This window comes from Lepidochelys kempii, chromosome 2 (genome assembly GCF_965140265.1).
Source record: "Lepidochelys kempii isolate rLepKem1 chromosome 2, rLepKem1.hap2, whole genome shotgun sequence".
NCBI classification, from domain to species: Eukaryota; Metazoa; Chordata; order Testudines; family Cheloniidae; genus Lepidochelys; species Lepidochelys kempii.
The window spans coordinates 245,382,473-245,403,122 of NC_133257.1; the positions used below are offsets into that span (position 1 = coordinate 245,382,473).

Here is a 20,650-nt window from a genome sequence, read left to right on the forward strand (position 1 = left end):
AAATGCCTGTATATTCAGTTAAATGTTATGTTTATCTAATTTCTTGTCATTCAAGTACATAGCCTCCTGCTGGAATCATGAAGGAGACCCTGTGGAACTTTTGAAGATTTCAGACAAAGTGACTCAGTTCAGGCAGCACCTCAAGGACAACCCAACATTTCTTCAAGAAAAAGTTAAACAGTATTTTAAGGTAAGAGACTAAAGAAAAAGCTCTTTTAATACTAATTTCTATATCACACTGTTTGAGCCTGTGACAATAGTACTAGCTTTAGGCCTCTTGATTTTTTTCCTAATTATAAAACCCAGTATTGCAGGTAGATTAAATGTCAGCATTAACAGATGGAGTCCATTCATCATATACACCTTAAACCTTTCAAAAATGAAGCTACTACCCATTTTTGCCAAATGTCCAACTAAAGTGCGTACATGAACTCTCTGGGCAAAATGTAAGTGTGACATTGCCCAGTGTACAGTCTGGCCTGCTGAACAGCTGTGTCCTGGGGTGCCTTTTACACTGCTTTGCTGTGAGAGCAATCACTCCTGGCCTTGCTCACACACAGCCTCTAGCATGTAAATTATTCCCATCTAAGTTATGAGTGCTCCTAGCCAGCCATTCCTGAATTGTATTGCAGAATGACACTAGCAAATTCCCAATCCGATACTTGTCCACAGAAATGTGCGTCTTGTACTGCCCTGCTATTTCCTTCTGTGTAGTGCAAGCTCATAGAAAATCTGTCATTTCATTAATAGAAAATGATGTGCACGGATCTTGTCCCAAATGAAGTTTCCCAAGCACTTCAATCCAAACACACACTGATTTAGATAAAACAATAACTACTGAAAGATAGATTTTAAGTGATTACAATTAATAAGGCATAAAAGTCAGAATTGATTACAAAGAAATAAAAGGCAAAACACAGGCTCTCACCATATGCTTACAGCAGTCTGGCTGGATTTCTCCCAGTTCAATGATGCATCTTTTGTCTTTCAAATGGTGCTGATGCCATAAGTAGAGATGAGGCTAAAGGTGATAGTCCATTCAATTTTGTTGACACCTGCTGAAATATCAGTTTGCCTTTTGTCTCTGAGGAAATGGTTTGGGCTGCTTCCCCAGAAGCAAGTGTATCTTGACCTTTTTAAACTAATATTTTAAATGGACGGTTTTCATGTTCACTGTGTCCTTTTACTAGCCTCCCCAATATTATATAAAATAGAAACTATTTGAGTTGTAAGGTTAAAATTCACAGTAAATATATCAGCTCCCCGCTTCAGAGTAGAAAACAAAGAATTTAATAGCAATTATAAAATTTGCACACTGCAGGTGGACTCCCTGGCTGGAGAACTGGGGTTATTCATTACACCTCTGAGGCAGGATTTCAGGTGGCTGTATAGGATGCATCTACCCTCTTTGTGGCTTGGAGCTCCGTTTCACGTGGAGTCTCTGAGCTCTTGCTCTTAGGTAGACAGTGGGAAGTGCCTGGGGAAAGGGTCTAATTAGGCTGCTCTAACTATCCTAGCACGTTAATTAGGTTATTTTCTAGGACATTCATGTCTGTGACCTTGTCTATGTGAGAAAGTTACACTGGTGTATTTTATATTGATTTAATTAGACCAGTGACCAATATGTCATTGAAGGATGCTGGCTGCTCAAGTGTCATAGAGGGATGCTTGTGCTCATGCTTGTGGCTATGTGCATCCTTTTCTACCCCTTATTTATTAATGTATCAAAGGGTAGGATTTTAACTGAAAGAAATAATGAGACCTTAAGTGGCTTCAAATGATATGCAAGCAAAATAATATGCATTCGGTATATGTCTGCTTGGTGATGGCAATAATCTAGGGATCTAAAGATGAAAGGGAGGAAGAAACAGTCCTTAAACCTAATATTTTGTTATGGGAATGTATTTGTACAGGATAATCCACATAGATTGACTCTGTCGATGAGTCCAGATGAAAGCTACTATGAAAAACAAGCAAAATTGGAAGCCGAAAAACTGAAACAAAAAGTTAATGCTCTTTCTGAAGAAGAGAAGAAACAAACGTATGAAAAAGGTTAGCATCTTGTAATGCTTTTTTAGTTCTGATAACGGTTTAAAAAAATGACAATCAGCTATTTTATTTGTCACTTACAGAATATTTATAGTTCTTTTATATATAGATACCAAAAGTCCATTTGTTTTGAAAGTGGAAGATTTTACTGGTGTGTGTGGGTTTTTTGTTTGTTTTTTTTAAAAATAATCTGTGCGCGCTCAAATGTGCATGTAAAAGACAACTGTACGGTTAAAGACATCACCAATAGATTCCACTATCTAGAGGTATGCATCCGATGAAGTGAGCTGTAGCTCACGAAAGCTCATGCTCAAATAAATTGGTTAGTCTCTAAGGTGCCACAAGTACTCCTTTTCTTTTTGTGAATACAGACTATCTAGAGTACTCTTCACTTAAAAAATGAAGAAATTGATCAGAGCCTTGGAGGAGAGGGGGGAGGCAATGTTCTTTTTAACATTAACCTGCTAATACTAGAAACATGTAGTGAACTTGCTCTCAGGACAGCAGACATGTATCATCAGTTCCATCACTGTTGTGAGGGAAATTTGTATGACCAACTGAGAAGACCTATATAGCACTTCCGAAAAGTTTGAGCTTTCTTTATTGTTCTAGGCTGAATGTGAACTGATACAATGATGTCTTTTTCAGGCTGCAGATTGTGGTCTCTCTAACATTGTAGCTTACTCAAGCAGCTCCTAAATGAAATTAACAGGACTTGGAATCTGTGTGCAATTGTGAAACATACAAACATCATGTCAGTTACACGCCTTGGTGCTTGGGAAAGCTATAAACATCAGCAGTAGGGCAGACTATAAAGTATTCACTGAGGAAAAAAGAAACAAAATGTAGAAGAGTAGAGAAGCTGAGATACTACATCAGAGTAGCCTGGAGGTTCTGGGCTTGGGAAAGGGAGAGCAGCTTTCTAGCAGCTAGGTGAGATCGCCTACATTATAAGGTGAACTTGAGGTTTTTTAAAGCAACCACTAGCCAGAGGTGGATATAAAAGATAGAGGTTGAGGTTTTTCAAACAGACTAACAGGTTTAGCCAACCAACATGTAGCAAGGTCCAGAGAGAGCACTCTGGTAAGAATTCCAGGTGGATACTGACCTTTTTCACCTGAAAGCTGTGTTGTCGTCCCTGGAGTTTGCTGTTAGCGGGAGGTCTTTGACATCTGGCTGGTAGGTGTCTGTTAAATATTTTAATCTCTGGATCATGAGCTATCCTAAAGGGTGGAGATAGAAACACTTTATCCTGTTAGGATGATGATGGATTTTCTATGATGCCCTCTGATGTGCATTTCAATAAAATACAGTGATTATAATAGTTTGCGGGAGCTGTTGGGAATGGGAAGTATCACTCTTATCTGTCACAGAAATGTGTTTTTTTTTTGTTTTTTTTTTTCCCTTAGCTACATAATTTCACTGGGTTTTGATAGTTTTTATTGGAAACCTTTAAGCATTAATCTTAATATTCTGCTTTTATTAGGTTTGGAATTAATTGCTCTTCAAAGCAAACCTCAGGATACCTCCTGTCTCCCAGCTCTAAAAGTATCTGATATTGAGCCCACAATCCCATTCACTGAGCTGGAGATGACATTTGCAGGTTAGTGAACTTAAATCTTTTATAAAACGAAGAAACAGTTTAATTTGCTGACATTTTACTTTGAGAAGTAGAATGAATGGGAAATCAAAAGGCTTCATATATATGGCAATATATTGAATCATAGAATAACAGAGTTGGAAGGGACCTCTGGAGGCCATCTAGTCCAAACCCCTGCCCAGAGCAGGACCAATCCCAACTAAATCATCCCAGCCAGGGCTTTGTCAAGCCTGACCTTAAAAACCCCTAAGGAAGGGGATTCCACCACCTCCCTAGGTAACACATTCCAGTGTTTCACCACCCTCCTAGTGAAAAAGTTTTTCCTAATATCCAACCTAAACCTCCCCCACTGCAACTTGAGACCATTACTCCTTGTCCTGTCATCTGCTATCACTGAGAATAGTCTAGATCCATCCTCTTTGGATCCACCTTTCAGGTAGTTAAAAGCAGCTATCAAATCCCCCCCTCATTCTTCTCTTCCATAGACTAAACAATCCCAGTTCCCTCAGCCTCTCCTCATAAGTCATGTGTTCCAGACCCCTAATCATTTTTGTTGCCCTCCTCTGGATGTTTTCCAATTTCTCCACATCCTTCTAGTAGTGTGGGGCCCAAAACTGGACACAGTACTTTAGATGAGGCCTCACCAATGTTGAATAGAGGGGAATGATCTCCTGGCAATGCCCCTACTTCTACAGCCCAAAATGCCATTGGCCTTCTTGGCAACAAGGGCACACTGTTGACTCATCTCCAGCTTCTCGTCCACTGTCACCCCTGGGTCCTTCTCTGCAGAACTGCTGCCGAGCCATTCAGTCCCTAATCTGTAGTGGTGCATTGGATTCTTCCATCCTAAGTGCAGGACTCTGCACTTGTCCTTGTTGAACCTTATCAGATTTCTTTTGGCCCAATCCTCCAATTTGTCTAGGTCCCTCTGTATCCTATCCCTACCCTCCAGCGTATCTACCTTTCCTCCCAGTTTAGTGTTATCCGCAAACTTGCTGAGGGTGCAATCCACACCATTCTCCAGATCATTAATGAAGATATTGAACAAAACCGGCCCCAGGACCAACCCTTGGGGCACTCCGCTAGATACCGGCTGCCAACTAGACATGGAGCCATTGATCACTACCTGTTGAGCCCGACAATCTAGCCAACTTTCTACCCACCTTGTGGTGCATCCATCCAGCCCATACTTCTTTAACTTGCTGACAAGAATACTGTGGGAGACCGTGTCAAAAGCTTTGCTAAAGTCGAGGAATAACACATCCACTGCTTTCCCTTAATCCACAGAACCAGTTATCTCATCATAGAAGGCAATTAGATTAGTCAGGCATGACTTTCCCTTGGTCAATCTATGCTGACTGTTCCTGATCACTTTCCTCTCGTCTAAGTGCTTCAGAATTGATTCCTTGAGGACATGCTCCATGATTTTTCCGGGGATTGAGGTGAGGCTAACCGGCCTGTAGTTCCCAGGATCCTCCTCCTTCCCTTTTTTAAAGATGGGCACTACATTAGCCTTTTTCCGGTCTTCCGGGACTTCCCCCGATCGCCATGAGTTTTTAAAGATAATAGCCAATGGCTCTGCAATCACAGCCGCCAACTCCTTTAGCACTCTCGCATGCAACGCATCCGGCCCCATGGACTTGTGCTCGTCCAGCTTTTCTGAATAATCCCGAACTACTTCTTTCTCCACAGAGGGTTGGTCACCTCCTCCCCATGCTGTTCTGCCCAGTGCAGTAGTCTGGGAGCTGACCTTGTTCGTGAAGACAGAGGCAAAAAAAGCGTTGGGTACATTAGCTTTTTCCACATCCTCTGTCACTAGGTTGCCTCCCTCATTTAGTAAGGTGCCCACACTTTCCTTGGCTTTCTTCTTATTGCCAACATACCTGAAGAAACCCTTCTTGTTACTCTGAACATCCCTCGCTAGCTGCAACTCCAGGTGTGATTTAGCCTTCCTGATTCCATTCCTACATGCCCAAGCAATATTTATATACTCATCCCTGGTCATTTGTCCAATCTTCCACTTCTTGTAAGCCTCTTTTTTGTAGTTTAAGATCAGCAAGGATTTCACTGTTAAGCCAAGCTGGTCGCCTGCCATATTTACTGTTCTTTCTACACATCGGGATGGTTTGTCCCTGTAACCTCAATAAGGATTCTTTAAAATACAGCCAGCTCTCCTGGACTCCTTTCCCCCTCATGTTATTCTCCCAGGGGATCTTGCCCATCGGTTTCCTGAGGGAGTCAGGGACTTGGTTCGAACTGAGGCTTTTATTCCATACCCCTAAATCGAGGGAGAACAAGTAATCGTAGATTACTTGTATTAATTATAAAAAGATTAATTTTAGCAAAATCCTGAAAGTATTATTGAGTTGTACAAAATTTTCAGTGGGAGATTTTCTGCAAAACAGCAGCCTTTGACAGCAGCAGTCAAAATGAACTAGAAGTACATTTATCTCAGATTCCCAAATTGCCTGGATTTGTCATCTGTTAGTGTAGGCTATAGAACAGAATCTGCTGCTTTAGCAACTAAAAGTGGTAAGAAACATTATCCATCAGACTGAAATCACTAAATTTGAATAGAGGAAAAACTAATAGGTGTATACTGAACAGCTGTTCTTTTGTTGCCACTTGCTAGCAAGTGAATATAATCTCCCAGTTATTACAGGAACCTGTACAGAATGTAAAAATTACAATGGCTATCCACTAAATATCACCACTGGGCAGAATTCCAAAAAGCAGCTGTTTCTCTGGTGAGAAATGGAAAGGTATTTCTTTCAAAATTTAAATGTCATAATTGAGACTAATGCATAATTTAGTCAACATACATTGTTGTGGTAACACATAATAATTAGAAAACACTTTTATAACTAGAGCAGCATAAGAGAGCACCTCTGCCTCTAAAAAAATGTTGAAGGATCAAATTCTGGTCCCAGACGAGCATGTGAGAGCTTCTGACTATTAAAGGCAGTCGGAAAGTTTGATGCAAAAATTGAGTTACTTCAGGCCATCAGAGTTCAGAAATGTTTGGGTTTGTCTCAGTCATGCTGTTCCCTGAGTTTTGATAGATATTGACTTATGCAATTGTGCTATATAGTGTTCCTTAGTAAGCGTACTTCTTTGTGTACACATTGCTCTATTGTCACCTCTATGCCACCTCTGCTTCTCTCTCATTTCAGCACAAGCAACCCCTCCCCCCAATTTACTTAAAACGGGGGAGGAAAATAAAGTAAAGAAAATGGGGCTGAAAATTGCTTTGTTTCCTTTTTCTCCTTCCCCCTTTTTCTCCTGTACTCCTCCAAACAATACCCTCCTTCCTTTCCCACAGGTCAGCAAGGCTGTTGTCTACACATCAATAACCACAATATATTTGGGTTTTCCACTGGTTTTGTTTACAATCACAACTATTCTTTGGAGATGATGGGGTCAAGGGGAAAAAGGGACAAAGGGTTCCTTAGTGCAGTTTTCAAAAACAGTTTGCGTTTCAGTTGTTTGACTGCTTTCTCTTATCCTTCTATGCAGTGTTGTTGTAGTCGTGTCAGTCCCAGGCTATTAGAGAGACAAGGTGGGTGAGGTAATATCTTTTATTGGACCAACTTCTGTTTGGCGGGAGAGACAAGCTTTTGAGTTACACAGACCTGAAGAAGAGCACTGTAACTCAAAAGGTTCTTCTCTCTCACCAACAGTAGTTTATTGGTCCAATAAAAAGATATTACCACACCTATCTTGTCCTTCTCTGACTCTAAAATTTAAATATTTAATTATCTTTCTCAATCTGGTAATTTGGAAGGTGATTCCTATTGAGTATAACTATATACTGGCCTAGAAAACTCATGATTCAGTCCAGGACTCATCATAATACCTTCAGTTAAAACAGGAAGTGGCTTCCTATTACCTTTGTAGTGTCAAAAATAACTAGTCTAAAGTACTTTTGGCAAATGTCATAGTTATGATGTGTTCAAAGTGAGGGATGCAGACTGCAATGTTTTTCTCTTGTTCATAGCTGATGAAATCCCTGTCCAATACTGTTCTCAGCCAACCAATGGGATGGTATATTTCAGAGCTGTTTCCAGCTTGAATACACTTCCAGAGGAGCTCAAACCATACGTGCCACTCTTCTGCAGGGTCATTACTAAGTAAGATAATTAGCATATTTGAAGTTGAGGATGATATGATGTGTTACAATACATGGAAATATTGATAGTGAACAATTCCTAGAACAATTACTTTCTATCTTACCTCTGGTTTGTGTAATTTCAGTGATGTTTCAATAGTACAAATAATTTTGATTATGGGAGAGGGTCTGAGACAGTTAGCCAGTAAGCTTGTAAACCGCTTGATTTATCAAATACATTTTTAATGCTCTTCTTGTATTCTAATTTTTTTCTTTGTTTAATAGCATATATTGGGTATTTGCTGACATTAAAAAAAGAACAAAAACCTAGTGTCTTTATTAATTTAAAAAAACATGTATTTGATGATAGCCTCAGATTACGTAACCTTACCCTTTTAAGATATCTTGTGTATTTGTATTGGACAAATTGGATTGTTTCTGGTTTTACTATATGTGGAAATAAAACGCTACTTTTTTTTCCCCCTTCAGAATGGGCTGCGGAGCGCTTGGTTACAGAGAGCAAGCCCAGCAAATGGAGCTAAAAACAGGTGGCATGTCTGTCAGCCCACACATCATTCCAGATGATTCACATCTGGACGCGTATGAACAGGTACATCATAACAGTATATATGCTGTTATGTTACACTGACAGCACTGTAGTTAAGGGTGGAGCAAAATTTCTCCATAAAGCAGGCACTTAATGTTGAACACTTCAATGATTTCAAAACATGGTGGGCTGAAAATTGGTGTAGAAGTGGGCTTTTGTTGGCTTATGTAACATATAAATTTCACTATCACCGTAACTTACCTTTATCCCAAAGGTAACGTTTTACATGACTCTTTATCTTCAGACTGTTTTTTTTATAACCTCTCACCACAGTATCCAAGTAGGTTTTTTATTTTTTTATTTATTTATTTTTTTTTTTTTACACTAAGGAACAAAAGATGTTTTCCTGTTTCAATTCTTCCGTGACAAAGGGGCATGGCACAATAAGTGTAGGACTTTTTAATATATGTATAAACATGAAAGCTTAGTTTTTTGTCAGAAAGCATTGATTTCACCATACACACACAGACCAAAATATATTTTCATTGATGATAATAGAAATTTACAAATAGGCAAAGTAAAAAAAAAAGTTGATTGAGAATTTATTAGTGTTTGATATAAGGTTATTGACTTTATATTTTGATGTGTGATGTTCACAATTTGTGTTACAATGGTTAAAGTTTTAACAATTTGATTCTCAGCATTTACTGTCATTAAAAAATTGTCTGATCTCCCCCATGATATCTCCCATTGTGACAATTGAAATGGATAAAAATTTTGAAAATCTTTAAAGATAGACATTGATATTGATAGTTAACAAATATTCAACATATTCAAGCTCATTAGGGGGTCAGACTTGTTAGGACTTCCCCACTCAACCCAATTAAGACTCTTAATTTTTCTTAATGTTGACCTGTTGTGGTCCTCTTCTCCTATTGTAACTGCTGTGCAGTAGTTACTGCCCACAGTGTATGGAGAGAGGGGAACCAGTATATCTGAAGGGTTCTTTAGGGGATTAGATTAGAGACTCATTTGCAGGAGCTCTCCATCCCCTGAACAGCTTTTTTTGATCTAGAGTCTCACTGCCTTCCTTCTACACCACATTTAACTACCATCTGGATGTGATGGGCTGACATAGAGGTACAGAAGCTGGCTCTTACTGGCACATGGGATAGGGTTTACCCCATTGTAGGGAAGGTACCATTCATGTAGAGCTATGTAACTACGCCTCTTGTCTGCCCTGAAGTTTTAGCAGTGGGTCTCTCTTGAATAAAGTGTCAATCTGGTTGTAGTTCTGTGATATAGGCCATTACGCTGACATTGGATAATCACTTTCATAAAATGCTACCGTGTGTTTCTGCAGCCTTTATTTCAGTTGTCTTCTGTTGGTTTATCCTGTGTGTGAAGTATCTTCATTTTTCCTTTAGGGTGTGCTCTTTTCTTCTCTGTGCCTGGATAGAAATCTGCCAGACATGATGCACTTATGGAGTGAAATTTTTAACAAGTAGCGTATTGGTTTTTTTATGTGTTTTTGGTCCCTTTTCTACCTTCCGCTCTCTCTCCCTCCCCTTTGCCCCCCCCCCCGCAAAAAAAAGAAAAAGAAAAAAGTTCCTACTTTGTTTTTCTGGAGCAATTCTGGTTTTGCATAACTTAATTTCAGCATGCTCTAAATCAAAATATTCTGCTCTCTATACAAACCATATAATGCATTAATCAGCTGAATGGGTAAAGGCTATTTTTAGAATTTGTCACAATGAACCATTTAATACTTTAAAGTAGACTACAACATTTCTGCATGAGATCTGGAGAATTCTTGTATTTTTCTCCGTTATTCCTTTGTCTTTTTTGTTTTGTTTAATGAATATGTACTATTGTAGCAAGTGACTGTTGTTTTCTCCCTTTCCGATGTAGCCCACACTTTGAAGAAGAGGAACATTTTAGGGTACTGGTTAAGATGACTGCACAAGAGCTGTCAAATGGCATTCCTGATTCTGGGCATTTATATGCATCTGTTCGAGCTAGCAAAACCCTTACGCCTGCTGGAGAGTTACAAGAAATGTTTAATGGCATGGATCAGGTAAAGGGGAGGTGGTTCATTTAACTGATGTCAAACTCTCTTATAATGCTGTGCTTATTTATGCTAATATATACGTCACATTTGCTGATTATTTCTTTCCTCCTTTTCAGGTGAAACTGATTAAGCGAATTGCAGAAATGTCTGATATTAAACCAGTACTACGCAAACTACCACGCATTAAGAAATATTTATTAAACAGTGATAACATGAGGTGAGAACCTGTTAATGTTCCTTTACTGTTGTTAAGATTTTTCATTGACTGTTATCCTTAAACTCATGCAATGCAGGTTGGAGAAGTTCCTGCTTCTAAGCACATTTGCCAACTTTCATGCGGTAAATAAGCACCCTGACTTTCACAATAAGCCAAAAATCAAACTAAACCCATTTCAAAACAAGACTAAAGTAAGACAATCCCTAGGAACCCCAAATCTCTGACTAGATCCCTCCCCTTCCTGCGCCTGGCATGTGTTTTGAGACTGGTGGGCCCACTGTGCACCTCTGACTCTCTCTCTCCCTCCTTGCTCTTGCTTGCTGGAAGCCGATCAAAAAAAAAAGAATCAACAAGCTACAAGCCCAACAAGCAACTCGCAAGCCAATTAAGACCAAAACAAGCCCAATTTCTGTTTTTGTATGTGGGGTGGGGGGTTTAGCAGGTTTGGCATGTCTACTTCTAAGGGGAAATAGTGAGGTCTTGGAATCCACTTTGCATTTTTTGCAATATTAAGAAAGATAAGTGAAATGCTAAAGTCAAAATGTTTGCACTCAGGCACTGTAATTTCAAAAGTTGCTACTGAAGTACTAAACTTATTCTGAATTTTTTTAGTTTGCAGGATATTGTACCTTGATTTGGGGGCAGGGAAATAACCTATGTACAGTTTTTTTTATTAAATGCAAGAATCTATGGTGAGAAATAGTTGTAAAGAAAGAATTGGTAATAGTGGCGTGGAGAGATTGCCCTTTAAAGCTTAAACATAGTTTATCTGTCTCTTCAGGGCAGGAATGCCAGGTTGTCAACTACTGTAGAGTGCTAAGTCTGATGCTGTTGAACAAGTTTTGATTCATTGTCTTGGAGAAAGCAATGAGAATCCAATGGGATTTTCTCATGACAGAGCGCTGGTGGTATATTGCAGTCATAATTGTCAGTGCTTTCCTTATTTACAGCTGTAGTTTGTGTTTATCATCAGAGTCACTGGCACAGAGATTTTGTGAGATTTGGATGATGCTTAAAAAAAAAATGTGTACAAGGATGGGAAATAGTTGAAACCTAAAAGGTTGTAAAACTGCAAGAAACATGCTACTATGTGTGAGGTGTTTTTTTTTTTTTAAACAGATGTTCAGTGAATGCTACACCTCAACAGATGTCACAAGCATCTAAAGAAGTAGAAAACTTTTTAAAGGGCATCGCTAGAAGCAAAAAAGAGAGAAAACCTGTCCGCCCCTATGTGATTGAGGTAAGCAAAAAAATCTGATTTGTGAGTAAAATTTTTTGTTAACCACTATTTTTGAATTACTATACTGAGTAAGATTAATAGCAGACAGACTAAGGCTGCTCAAATGGAAGGCAAATGGTTTGGTGAACTTATACACATCCTGTCCATACAAAGAGGCTTGTGACGTCTCAAAGAGAAATCAGTTCCTTCGGTATGCAATGTGACCTTCAAACTGTTTGCCCAGCTATTGTGCACTTTTTACTGTTTAGTTATTCAACTCAGTGATGATGAAAATAGTTTATAATGTCATCTAATGTAAATATCTGCTGGGCCACAAACTATTTATCTATTTAAGGGGTGGATGGAGATCTTAGGGAAAATCTAATACAGTAGCTTCTCACACAACTAATGAAAAATATGCTTCCCTCTGTCCCTGAACATCTCAGCTTTCTTATTTGGGCACATCTCTAGGAGAATGTAGAAACCTTTGTGTGGCTTCAGTGGAAGGACTCCTCTTGGTTGATTAGGTGGGGGTTGAACTTCTGATTTCAACTACTGGGACATGTATCCCACACCCTGATTGCTGTTTCAGGTGTTGGGGAGGAGGGATGTTTTTTCCTCCCATTGCGTAAATCCTGTCACTTCTCTTTAGCTGAGCGCCATTTAAGATGTATTGCAGAGAGAAATCTCTTGTGCTGTGCAGCTCCAAACAGTCATTCAGCTGTAGAATAACTCATTCCTGGGCTAGGACATCTAGGGAAGTATTCTATGTGCTCAGTGGCGTTCACACTCAGATGGAGCAAATTCTGATCTATAAGCATGGACCATATAAGACAACGGAAATAAGCTTTAAGGACTGTGTCCAAGGAGGAGTACCGTAACTTGTGCAAACCTCTTGGGCTAGTGCACGATAGATGGATTTAAGAAGCCCAAAGTCATTGTCTAAAGCCTGGCAATACAGCCCTTAGGAACTTCAGGTTATCATATGGCACAGCTTTTTGCCAGGTTACCCATGGGATGAAATCCATTTTAGTGTTTCCTCATAAATGCAAGTAGAAACAAGTAATCAAATTCCCTTGATGTTTTTGTTGTTTGTAGGGGAAGGAGGGCAAAAGGTGATGCATGACCCTCCGGGGAAAAATGAGGGGACTTTTTGTAATATTCCTGATTCTGACTTTTGAAACTCTAATACAAAGTCCTATATTTGTAGAAATCTCCAGAGCCTGTGCCTGTTGGAAGGGAAAGGCTTAATTGTTCACAAATCACAAGAAAACTAATTACTGTAAGTACAGTTTATTTGACTTTGGTTAATCATATTACTGATCTAATTGGCCCTTTTTATAGTTATTCCAATGAACAGTACTCTCTCCAGTTACTCATGCTTTACTGAAATATGTTGTGCTTTCTCATCTTGCACTGTCATTGGATACTGTCCTTGGAACTTCCTAGGCCTATGGCCATGAAATCTGACCCATCCTACCCCACCCTTGATTACTAAGAGTAATTTATTTATTTCATTTTTGTGGTATTTGAATATCAGGAGTTATGTGCGTTGAATGGTTTGTTCTGAAGGCGTTGCAGAGAGGAGAGGGTTGGGTTGGGTTATGCAAATCAGTAAGGTACAGGGATTGCATAACTGAGAATGTGCAGTGTGATGATGAGGTAGTATTTGTACAACATCCCTCTGCTGTAGTAGACCAAGACAATTTCAGTATGTATGATTTATTACAAGGGGCATGCGCACAATTTCATCATTTTTTAACAGAATAACCCGTGCTAGGTTGAATGCTTGGGTGCTGGTGTTTGAGAGTGTCAGGCTCTTCTTAAGAAGTATGCAATGGTGCTAATATTCTCAAATGAATGGATTGTTGTAGCTACTTAAAATCTCTAACTGCAATGTTAATCAACCCAGATGCAATTTTCTCTCAGGAGCCTACTTTCAAACCATGTCAGATGAAGACCCATTTTCTACTTCCCTTCCCAGTGAATTATGTTGGAGAATGCATTCGAACTGTTCCCTACACAGCTCCTGATTATGCAAGGTGGGAAACAGAAAGGATTAGCAGTGAAACACAGTGTATAAAAATAAAACTGACCTCGTTTTAGACTGAAAACCATTAACCAGGATGTATGCAGAAATTCTTCTTTAGGTGCTGGTCTCTGTGTATTCCACATGTAGGTGCCCATGCACGCCAAGCTCCCGAGTCCAGAAATTCTAACAAGCAGTGTCCATTGGCCCACACATGCACAGAAGTTCACCTTGTGCGCCAGACCCAGGAATAACAGGTAGAGTGGGTCAACACCTCTCCAGTTCCTTCTTACTGCCTCATGGCCTGAGTTCGAATCCCTGTGTCCACATATTTCTCCAGCTTTTATCCTTATACTCTGTAAATACATTTCTAAACAGGGTATAGTTTATATTAGCATAGTTAATTATTAGTATAGGTAAGGTCTCCCCCCCCCCCCCCCCCCAATATCGGGGACTTCCTCCCTGTGGTCTGGGACTGTGCTTTAAAGTCCTAGGGTTCAAGAACCATCTCCCCTGCCCTTGCTCCTTTTCCATGAATGACAATCATCAACCCTGTCTCTGTTGTTTGGATGAAACCTGTATTGCTGCAAAGTGCAGCATCTGTCACGCTTTTCTGCTGCAAACTTGCAAAGCTTGTGAACTTTGATTAAGAAAACACCTTATGGAGAAGGCTGAGGCCTTTCTCTGATCCAGGCCAGGGAGACCCCCCTGCCGTACATTTGCCCCATCAGATGAGCAACACCCCTCCGACCACGAGCTTAAGAGTGGAATCTACAGCTGCTTAGCTCAAGTACTCTTCTTCCTGGGTTCTCCATGAGACTACGGGTATGTCTGCACTACCTGCCGTATTGGCAGGCAGCGACTGATCCAGCGGGGATCGATTTTATCACATCTAGTCTAGAGCGATAAATCGACCCCCCCCGAGCACTCTCCCATTGCTTCCTGTATTGCACCGCCGCAAGAGGTGCAGGCAGAGTTGACGGGGCAGCGGCAGCCGTCTATTCACCATAGTGAAGACACCACGGTGAGTAGGTCTAAGTATGTTGACTTCAGCTATATTATTCACATAGCTGAAGTTGCGTAACTTAGATCGATTTCCCGCCCGGTGTAGACCAGGGCTGAGGAACACTCTTATGCTCGTAAGGACAGATGCCCTTCCGGATCTGCCTATGAAGGGAAGGAATCCTTCCCGAGCCCATCCAGGCTGGGTGAGCATTTGCGTGCGAATCTGATGGGTCCAGAATCACCAAAGACCCACAGATTGATGGGTAAAGTATGGAAAAAGGAGCCGTTGGTACCACTGGTAGCTCCAGTTCCAAAACACAAGGACTGACACCCACTGGCTCAATCCAGAAGTGCAGGGCCTACTTCTTCCTCAGTACTGTCCCATCCTCCTCAGGACCACCTGGCTACAACTCCCTGGGACGAGTCGGAACCATCAGTGCTGACTGTTGGAATGCTTCGAGCACTAAGTCTTATGGACACTTCTATACTACACAGGAGGATATATTCCTCTCTCATGCTCAGTCTTTTCTCTTCTCTGGCCTGGTGCTTATGAGGGACATTGCCACAGTAGAGGACAAAGCTATGTTTTTTTTGTCACTGGAGCCATCCCTTCTCCAACCCTCCGGTATTGTTGGTTCCACGAGTGAAGTGAGAGCAGTTGTCAGACTTGGATAGATAGGACGCTCTTGCTGTTCTGTCATCTCCTTGTAGAGAGCTGAGCCACGATAGACAGTCAAGGAGATCTGAGCTCCATCCTCCCAGTTCTGACTTCCCTAGGGATCACTGGTACCAGGAGCTATTTCATACAATTGCCAGTGACCTCCAGACACACTTGAGGAGGTCCAGGATTCCCAGCATCCGGTCAAAGCAAGGTGGCACTCCTGATCAACAAGGCAGTCATGGAGCCAGCCAGAGTAGTCTGGCACACTCCAGACTCCTACATCCCCACATCTAAGAGGGCTGAGAGATGCTATTATGTCCCTGCCAGAGGGGCTAAATTTCTCTTCTCCCACCCAGCGCACAACTCCCTTGTAGCCCTAGAGAGAGCAAAGTCACAGCATCCCAAGACCACACAGGCTGACAGGGCTCAAAGAGATTGGACCTTATGGGGAAAACGGTCTTCTCGTCTATGAGCTTAGTGATTCTTACAATCACTAACTATCAGGCCTCATTAGTGAAAGAAGGTGGTAGAATCTCCTTCCTTAGAGGTTTTTAAGGTCAGGCTTGACAAAGCCCTGGCTGGGATGATTTAACTGGGAATTGGTCCTGCTTCGAGCAGGGGGTTGGACTAGATGACCTTCTGGGGTCCCTTCCAACCCTGATATTCTATGATTCTAAATAGGATTTTAAGGACAATCTTCCCTCTGATGACAGAGCCCAGTTTCAGACTCTCTTAGAGGAGGGCAAATTAGTGGCTAAGACTTCCTTTCAAGCTGCGGTAGATGCAGCTGACACTGCATCCAGAGACTTAACCACTAGCATAGTCATGAAGCATGAGTCTTCACTTCACTGCTCACAGCTTCCCAAGGGGGTCCAGAACACCAAACAGGACCTGCCTTTCAGTGAGTTGAGTTTGTTCATTGAGAAAATGGGCACATCCCTACACTTGTAGAAAGACTTGGATGACTCTACACTCCCTAGGGGTTTACACCCCAGTCCCGTGAAGAATGCAGCAGAGGCAGGGATATAGACCAAGGCTGCCCCCTCCCCAGTCAATGCTCAGCCTCCCTGTAAATGACAGGATTCAGAGACCTTGATTTTCAGCCACCTCTACTACCATGATCTCTGCCCATTCTCAGCCACCTGCCAAGGGCTACTTTTGATGCATAGTTGAGATCCATCTACCGCTGTTGATGCCAGTCACTTCTTACCCCCATGATCTTTGAGGGCCACCTCATACTTTTCACCCACAATTAGGATTCCATCATGACAGACAGCTAAGTCCTAGAAATTATACATCAAGGATACTCCATAGAGTTTCTCCCTTCCTCCCCCCACACAAGTCCCTCTTCAAGGATCACTCTTACAAGGTGATTCTTTGCCAGGCATCCTTCCTCCTATGAGGGACAATAGAGCAGTACCACCTCAGTGTCAAGGAAAAGGGGTTCTATTCCCCTTACTTCTAAGGCCCCTAAAAAGACGAAGGGTGGATACCCATTCTGGACCTTCAACAGCTGAACATTTTTATTCAAAAGTCAAATTTCAGGACAGGAGGGAATGTGGTTCGTGGCTATCAACATGAAGAATCCTTATTTCCATGTAGATAGATATTCAACCGTCTCACAAAAAGTTCCTTCATTTCTAGTGGAGCAAGAGCATTTCCGGTTCAGAGTTTAGACTGATGATCGCGTCCAAAGTATTCATAGTAGGAGTCTGTGTAAATGAAGAAAGGACCATTTTAATACCCACACAGATGATAAACTTTATCAGAGTGACACTGGACTCCACTACAGCAAGAGCTTTCCTCCTCATGGAAATATTTCAGCTAATGAGTTATCTGATAGCACAGATTACTCACAGACCAAGAACTACGCTCAGGATGTGCCTTTTTCTCCTGGGCCACATGGCCTCATGCACTTATGTGACCCATTCCCCCAGGTTTCATATATGCTGCCTACAAACCTTGCTCTGTTCAGTCTACTCATCTGAAAAGGATCGCATTAACACCAGTGTAACTATTCCCACCAGAGTCATCGCCTCTCTTATTTGGTGGTCGAACCCAGGTGAAGTGACAGCAGAGGCGACGTGTGAGACGGTATGTAGGTCACGTGTCCCGCAGATTTCTGCCAAGGTTTGTCAGTCCTGCTTGGTCACATGGTGCGGCCAAGCCTTGTCCCTGCGTGGCAGCTGCCAGAGCCGGCAAGCTGTGAGCTGCACACTGTGCGGAGAGGTAGGAGCAACAGCTGGGAGCTACAGGGAGGGGCCTGGTACTTTCCAGGTAGGGAGACAGGGTAAGCGGGGAGACCTGCCTGGGAGGGGGCATCACTCAAGCTGTTCTGGGGGTGGCTGTACATATAAATTGTAACCCCTGCACTATCAGCAGGTACAGGTCGTCTCTGAGAGAGAGTGGGCTTTCCCTTTGTCACTCCCACTTCCACAGTCCCCATTGTAACAGACTCATCCCTTATGGGTCAGGGTGTTCACCTGAACAACACAGTGTCATCCTTTCTGCAGTAGATGGGCATTCTATCTTTATTTACCCTACAACATTGAGGCTTATGAAAGGCCTAGTTAGAACCTTTCTGCTAATCGTCAAATCTACGCCTCAGAGGGACCTCAGTCTCATGCTGTCAGCACTCACTGGGCTGCTATTTGAACCCTTGGCAGCATGTTTAACCTGTCATATTATTCGTGGCTATTACCTCAGCCAGAAGGGTGGGCAAGATGGGAGCCCTCATGGCAGACCAACTGTATACTGTTTTCACACAGAAAAGGTCTTTCTTTGATTGAATCCTTAATTTCTCCCAAAGGTTATTTTGGAATTTCATGTCAACCAAGCTATCTACTTATCTGTTTTCTTCCAAAAACGCCATAACTCTGTTAAGGAAGCTTCAGTCCCTTGACATCAGACACACCTTAGATTTGATCCTGTGCGGGTAGAATGCTATCAGGAAGTCTCCTAGGCTCTTTCTTACAAAGAGTTCACGAGGACAAACTATATCTTCTAAGAGGATCTCTAAATGGGTTTGTGGGTGCATCATTGTGTGCTACCAATTGACACACATCCTTCCACCTGACAGGGTAAGGGCACTTTCCACCAGAGCGCAAGCTGCCTCTGCAACATCACTGCACAAAGTGCCATCTCTGGACATGTCCAGGGTGGCTGGCTAGAGTTAAACATTGCATGCTAGTTCAAGCCTCTGCTGCGGACACAGCAGTGGAAACTGCAATAGTTTAAGCATCCTTGTACCCGCCTCCAGTCTGGATACTGCTTGTCAGTCGTCCACATGTGGAATACACACAGGGACCAGCACTTGAAGAAATGGAGGTACTTACCTGCAACTGGAAGTTCTTTGAGGTATGTGGTCCCAATCTATATTCCAGTATCCACCCTCTGTCCCTTTGGATCTTTTTGGATTCGTAAGAAGAGGAACTGGAGAGCCATTGGCCTGCATCGCCTTTTATGTCCTCGGTCTGGAGTATGAGATGAACTACTGTGCATGTGCGGGCCAGTGGATGCTGCTTGTTAGAATTTCCAGAGTTGGATGCATGGCATGCATGCGCACCAATTTGTGGAATACACATAGGGATCACCTATCTCAAAGAACTTCCATTTACAGGTAAGTATCCTCCATATATTTTTGAACCACACTCATGAGAAATCCTCTAGAAGGCAGTCTTCACACAGCTGTTGATCTTGTGTTTAAATAATTGCCTGAAAATATCACCTGCTTGTGTTCTAACAAGTTCTGTAAGGGAGGGTGGAGTCATTGGATCAAAATCTACTGTTTCTGCTCATGACTCCTGCTGAAGTCTTTTTACAAGGACAGAATTTGCCACGTTGTTAGAATTTGGGTACCAAAAGCAACTGAATTATAACTTCCAAATTGAAGGAGAACCCTACACACCCTGATCCTGTTTCTTTGTGTATATGATGACATGATATGTGACCAAATAGGTGGCTTAGAGAACTTTACATTTCCTGGAGAGAGATGAAATTTAAACTATTTAGGGAAGTTAGGGAGCATAGTGGTAGGGCTATTCTAGTACGGAGAAATCAAGAGACTTTGTATTGAAGATGGCTCAATTTAAAATTTTTCATTTTTGTGCTTAAACCATCATTGTTACTGTAGGGTGCAATTAGGAATACTTCATTTGTATAACTTAGATCTTTGAAAAACTGGTCAAGTGGAGAGGTGGTAGATTAGATACCCAATAGCCAGAGGGCAGATTTAACACCTTTGCTTTAATCTTTTGTTTCAGCCTTCGGATCCTTGCACGGTTGATGACCGCTAAATTCTTGCATAGGGAAATCAGAGAGAAAGGAGGTGCTTATGGAGGAGGTGCTATACTCAGTCATAGTGGCATATTCACCTTCTATTCTTACAGGTAACACTGTGTGTCCTCTGTAGAGTCTGTCTATGAAATGTAGCCATGGTCTCTGCATATGCAGCCATCATTTCAGACTCAATTTAACTTTACCTGCCAGGACTGTAAGTGACTTGAATAGGACAAGAAAATGAGGCTTGAGCTAGAGATGAGGAAAGAGGGGCTTCCTGCTGAGATCTGTCACTTGGCTTCTGGCTTTCTCCCCTTCTCCTTGCTCCTTCCAGGATTCAGTAAAACCCCTCTCACATCCTAGGCTTCACTTCAGCCCAGCTTGGTGGTAGCTGTTACCCTGTTGCCTCCTTACTCAGTGTATGTGGTGACTAGTGTGCCAGTTTTACTACCAGCCTCAACTGTATGCCAGCTTCAGCACGTTTCTTCCTGGCCTGGCGGTGGGGATGAAGAGAGGGAACTGAGGCATTTTAAGAACAGTAGTTGAGGGAGGTAGTGAGGTTCCTGACATGTAGATCTAAACTGGCTTCTCCCAAAAGCCATGGCCTCTCCCCTCCGTAGCAGAACCAGACATGACTCCATGTGGGGTGATTGGGCTGGAGACCTCCAAGGAAGACTTGATTACAGCAGAAAGTGGTGCTGGTGACTGACTAGATTACACTTTTTCCTTATATCAGCCCTGAACAATTGTTTCTGTCTGGTCTTATGAGGTACATTATTACTGAAGCTTCTGCTGTTCGTCTTAAACTTGAAACAGAGGTCCAAACCAGGTGGTAATTAACTCCATGACTCTTCACCAGAGATGGA

At 41.9% G+C, this 20,650-nt stretch overlaps 1 protein-coding gene across 1 annotated transcript in view; it reads left to right on the forward strand.

Moving 5' to 3' along the window:
• The window catches only part of PITRM1 (pitrilysin metallopeptidase 1), a 43,513-nt gene that overhangs the window by 16,119 nt on the left and 6,744 nt on the right, over positions 1–20,650 (forward strand). Inside the window, exons 13-24 of the mRNA XM_073334464.1 lie at positions 56–190; positions 1,914–2,052; positions 3,536–3,652; positions 7,647–7,779; positions 8,247–8,367; positions 9,732–9,808; positions 10,216–10,381; positions 10,492–10,592; positions 11,712–11,832; positions 13,022–13,093; positions 13,741–13,853; positions 19,769–19,894. Coding sequence (XP_073190565.1) covers positions 56–190; positions 1,914–2,052; positions 3,536–3,652; positions 7,647–7,779; positions 8,247–8,367; positions 9,732–9,808; positions 10,216–10,381; positions 10,492–10,592; positions 11,712–11,832; positions 13,022–13,093; positions 13,741–13,853; positions 19,769–19,894 — 1,421 coding nt within the window. The remainder of the gene's footprint in view (positions 1–55; positions 191–1,913; positions 2,053–3,535; positions 3,653–7,646; positions 7,780–8,246; positions 8,368–9,731; positions 9,809–10,215; positions 10,382–10,491; positions 10,593–11,711; positions 11,833–13,021; positions 13,094–13,740; positions 13,854–19,768; positions 19,895–20,650) is intronic.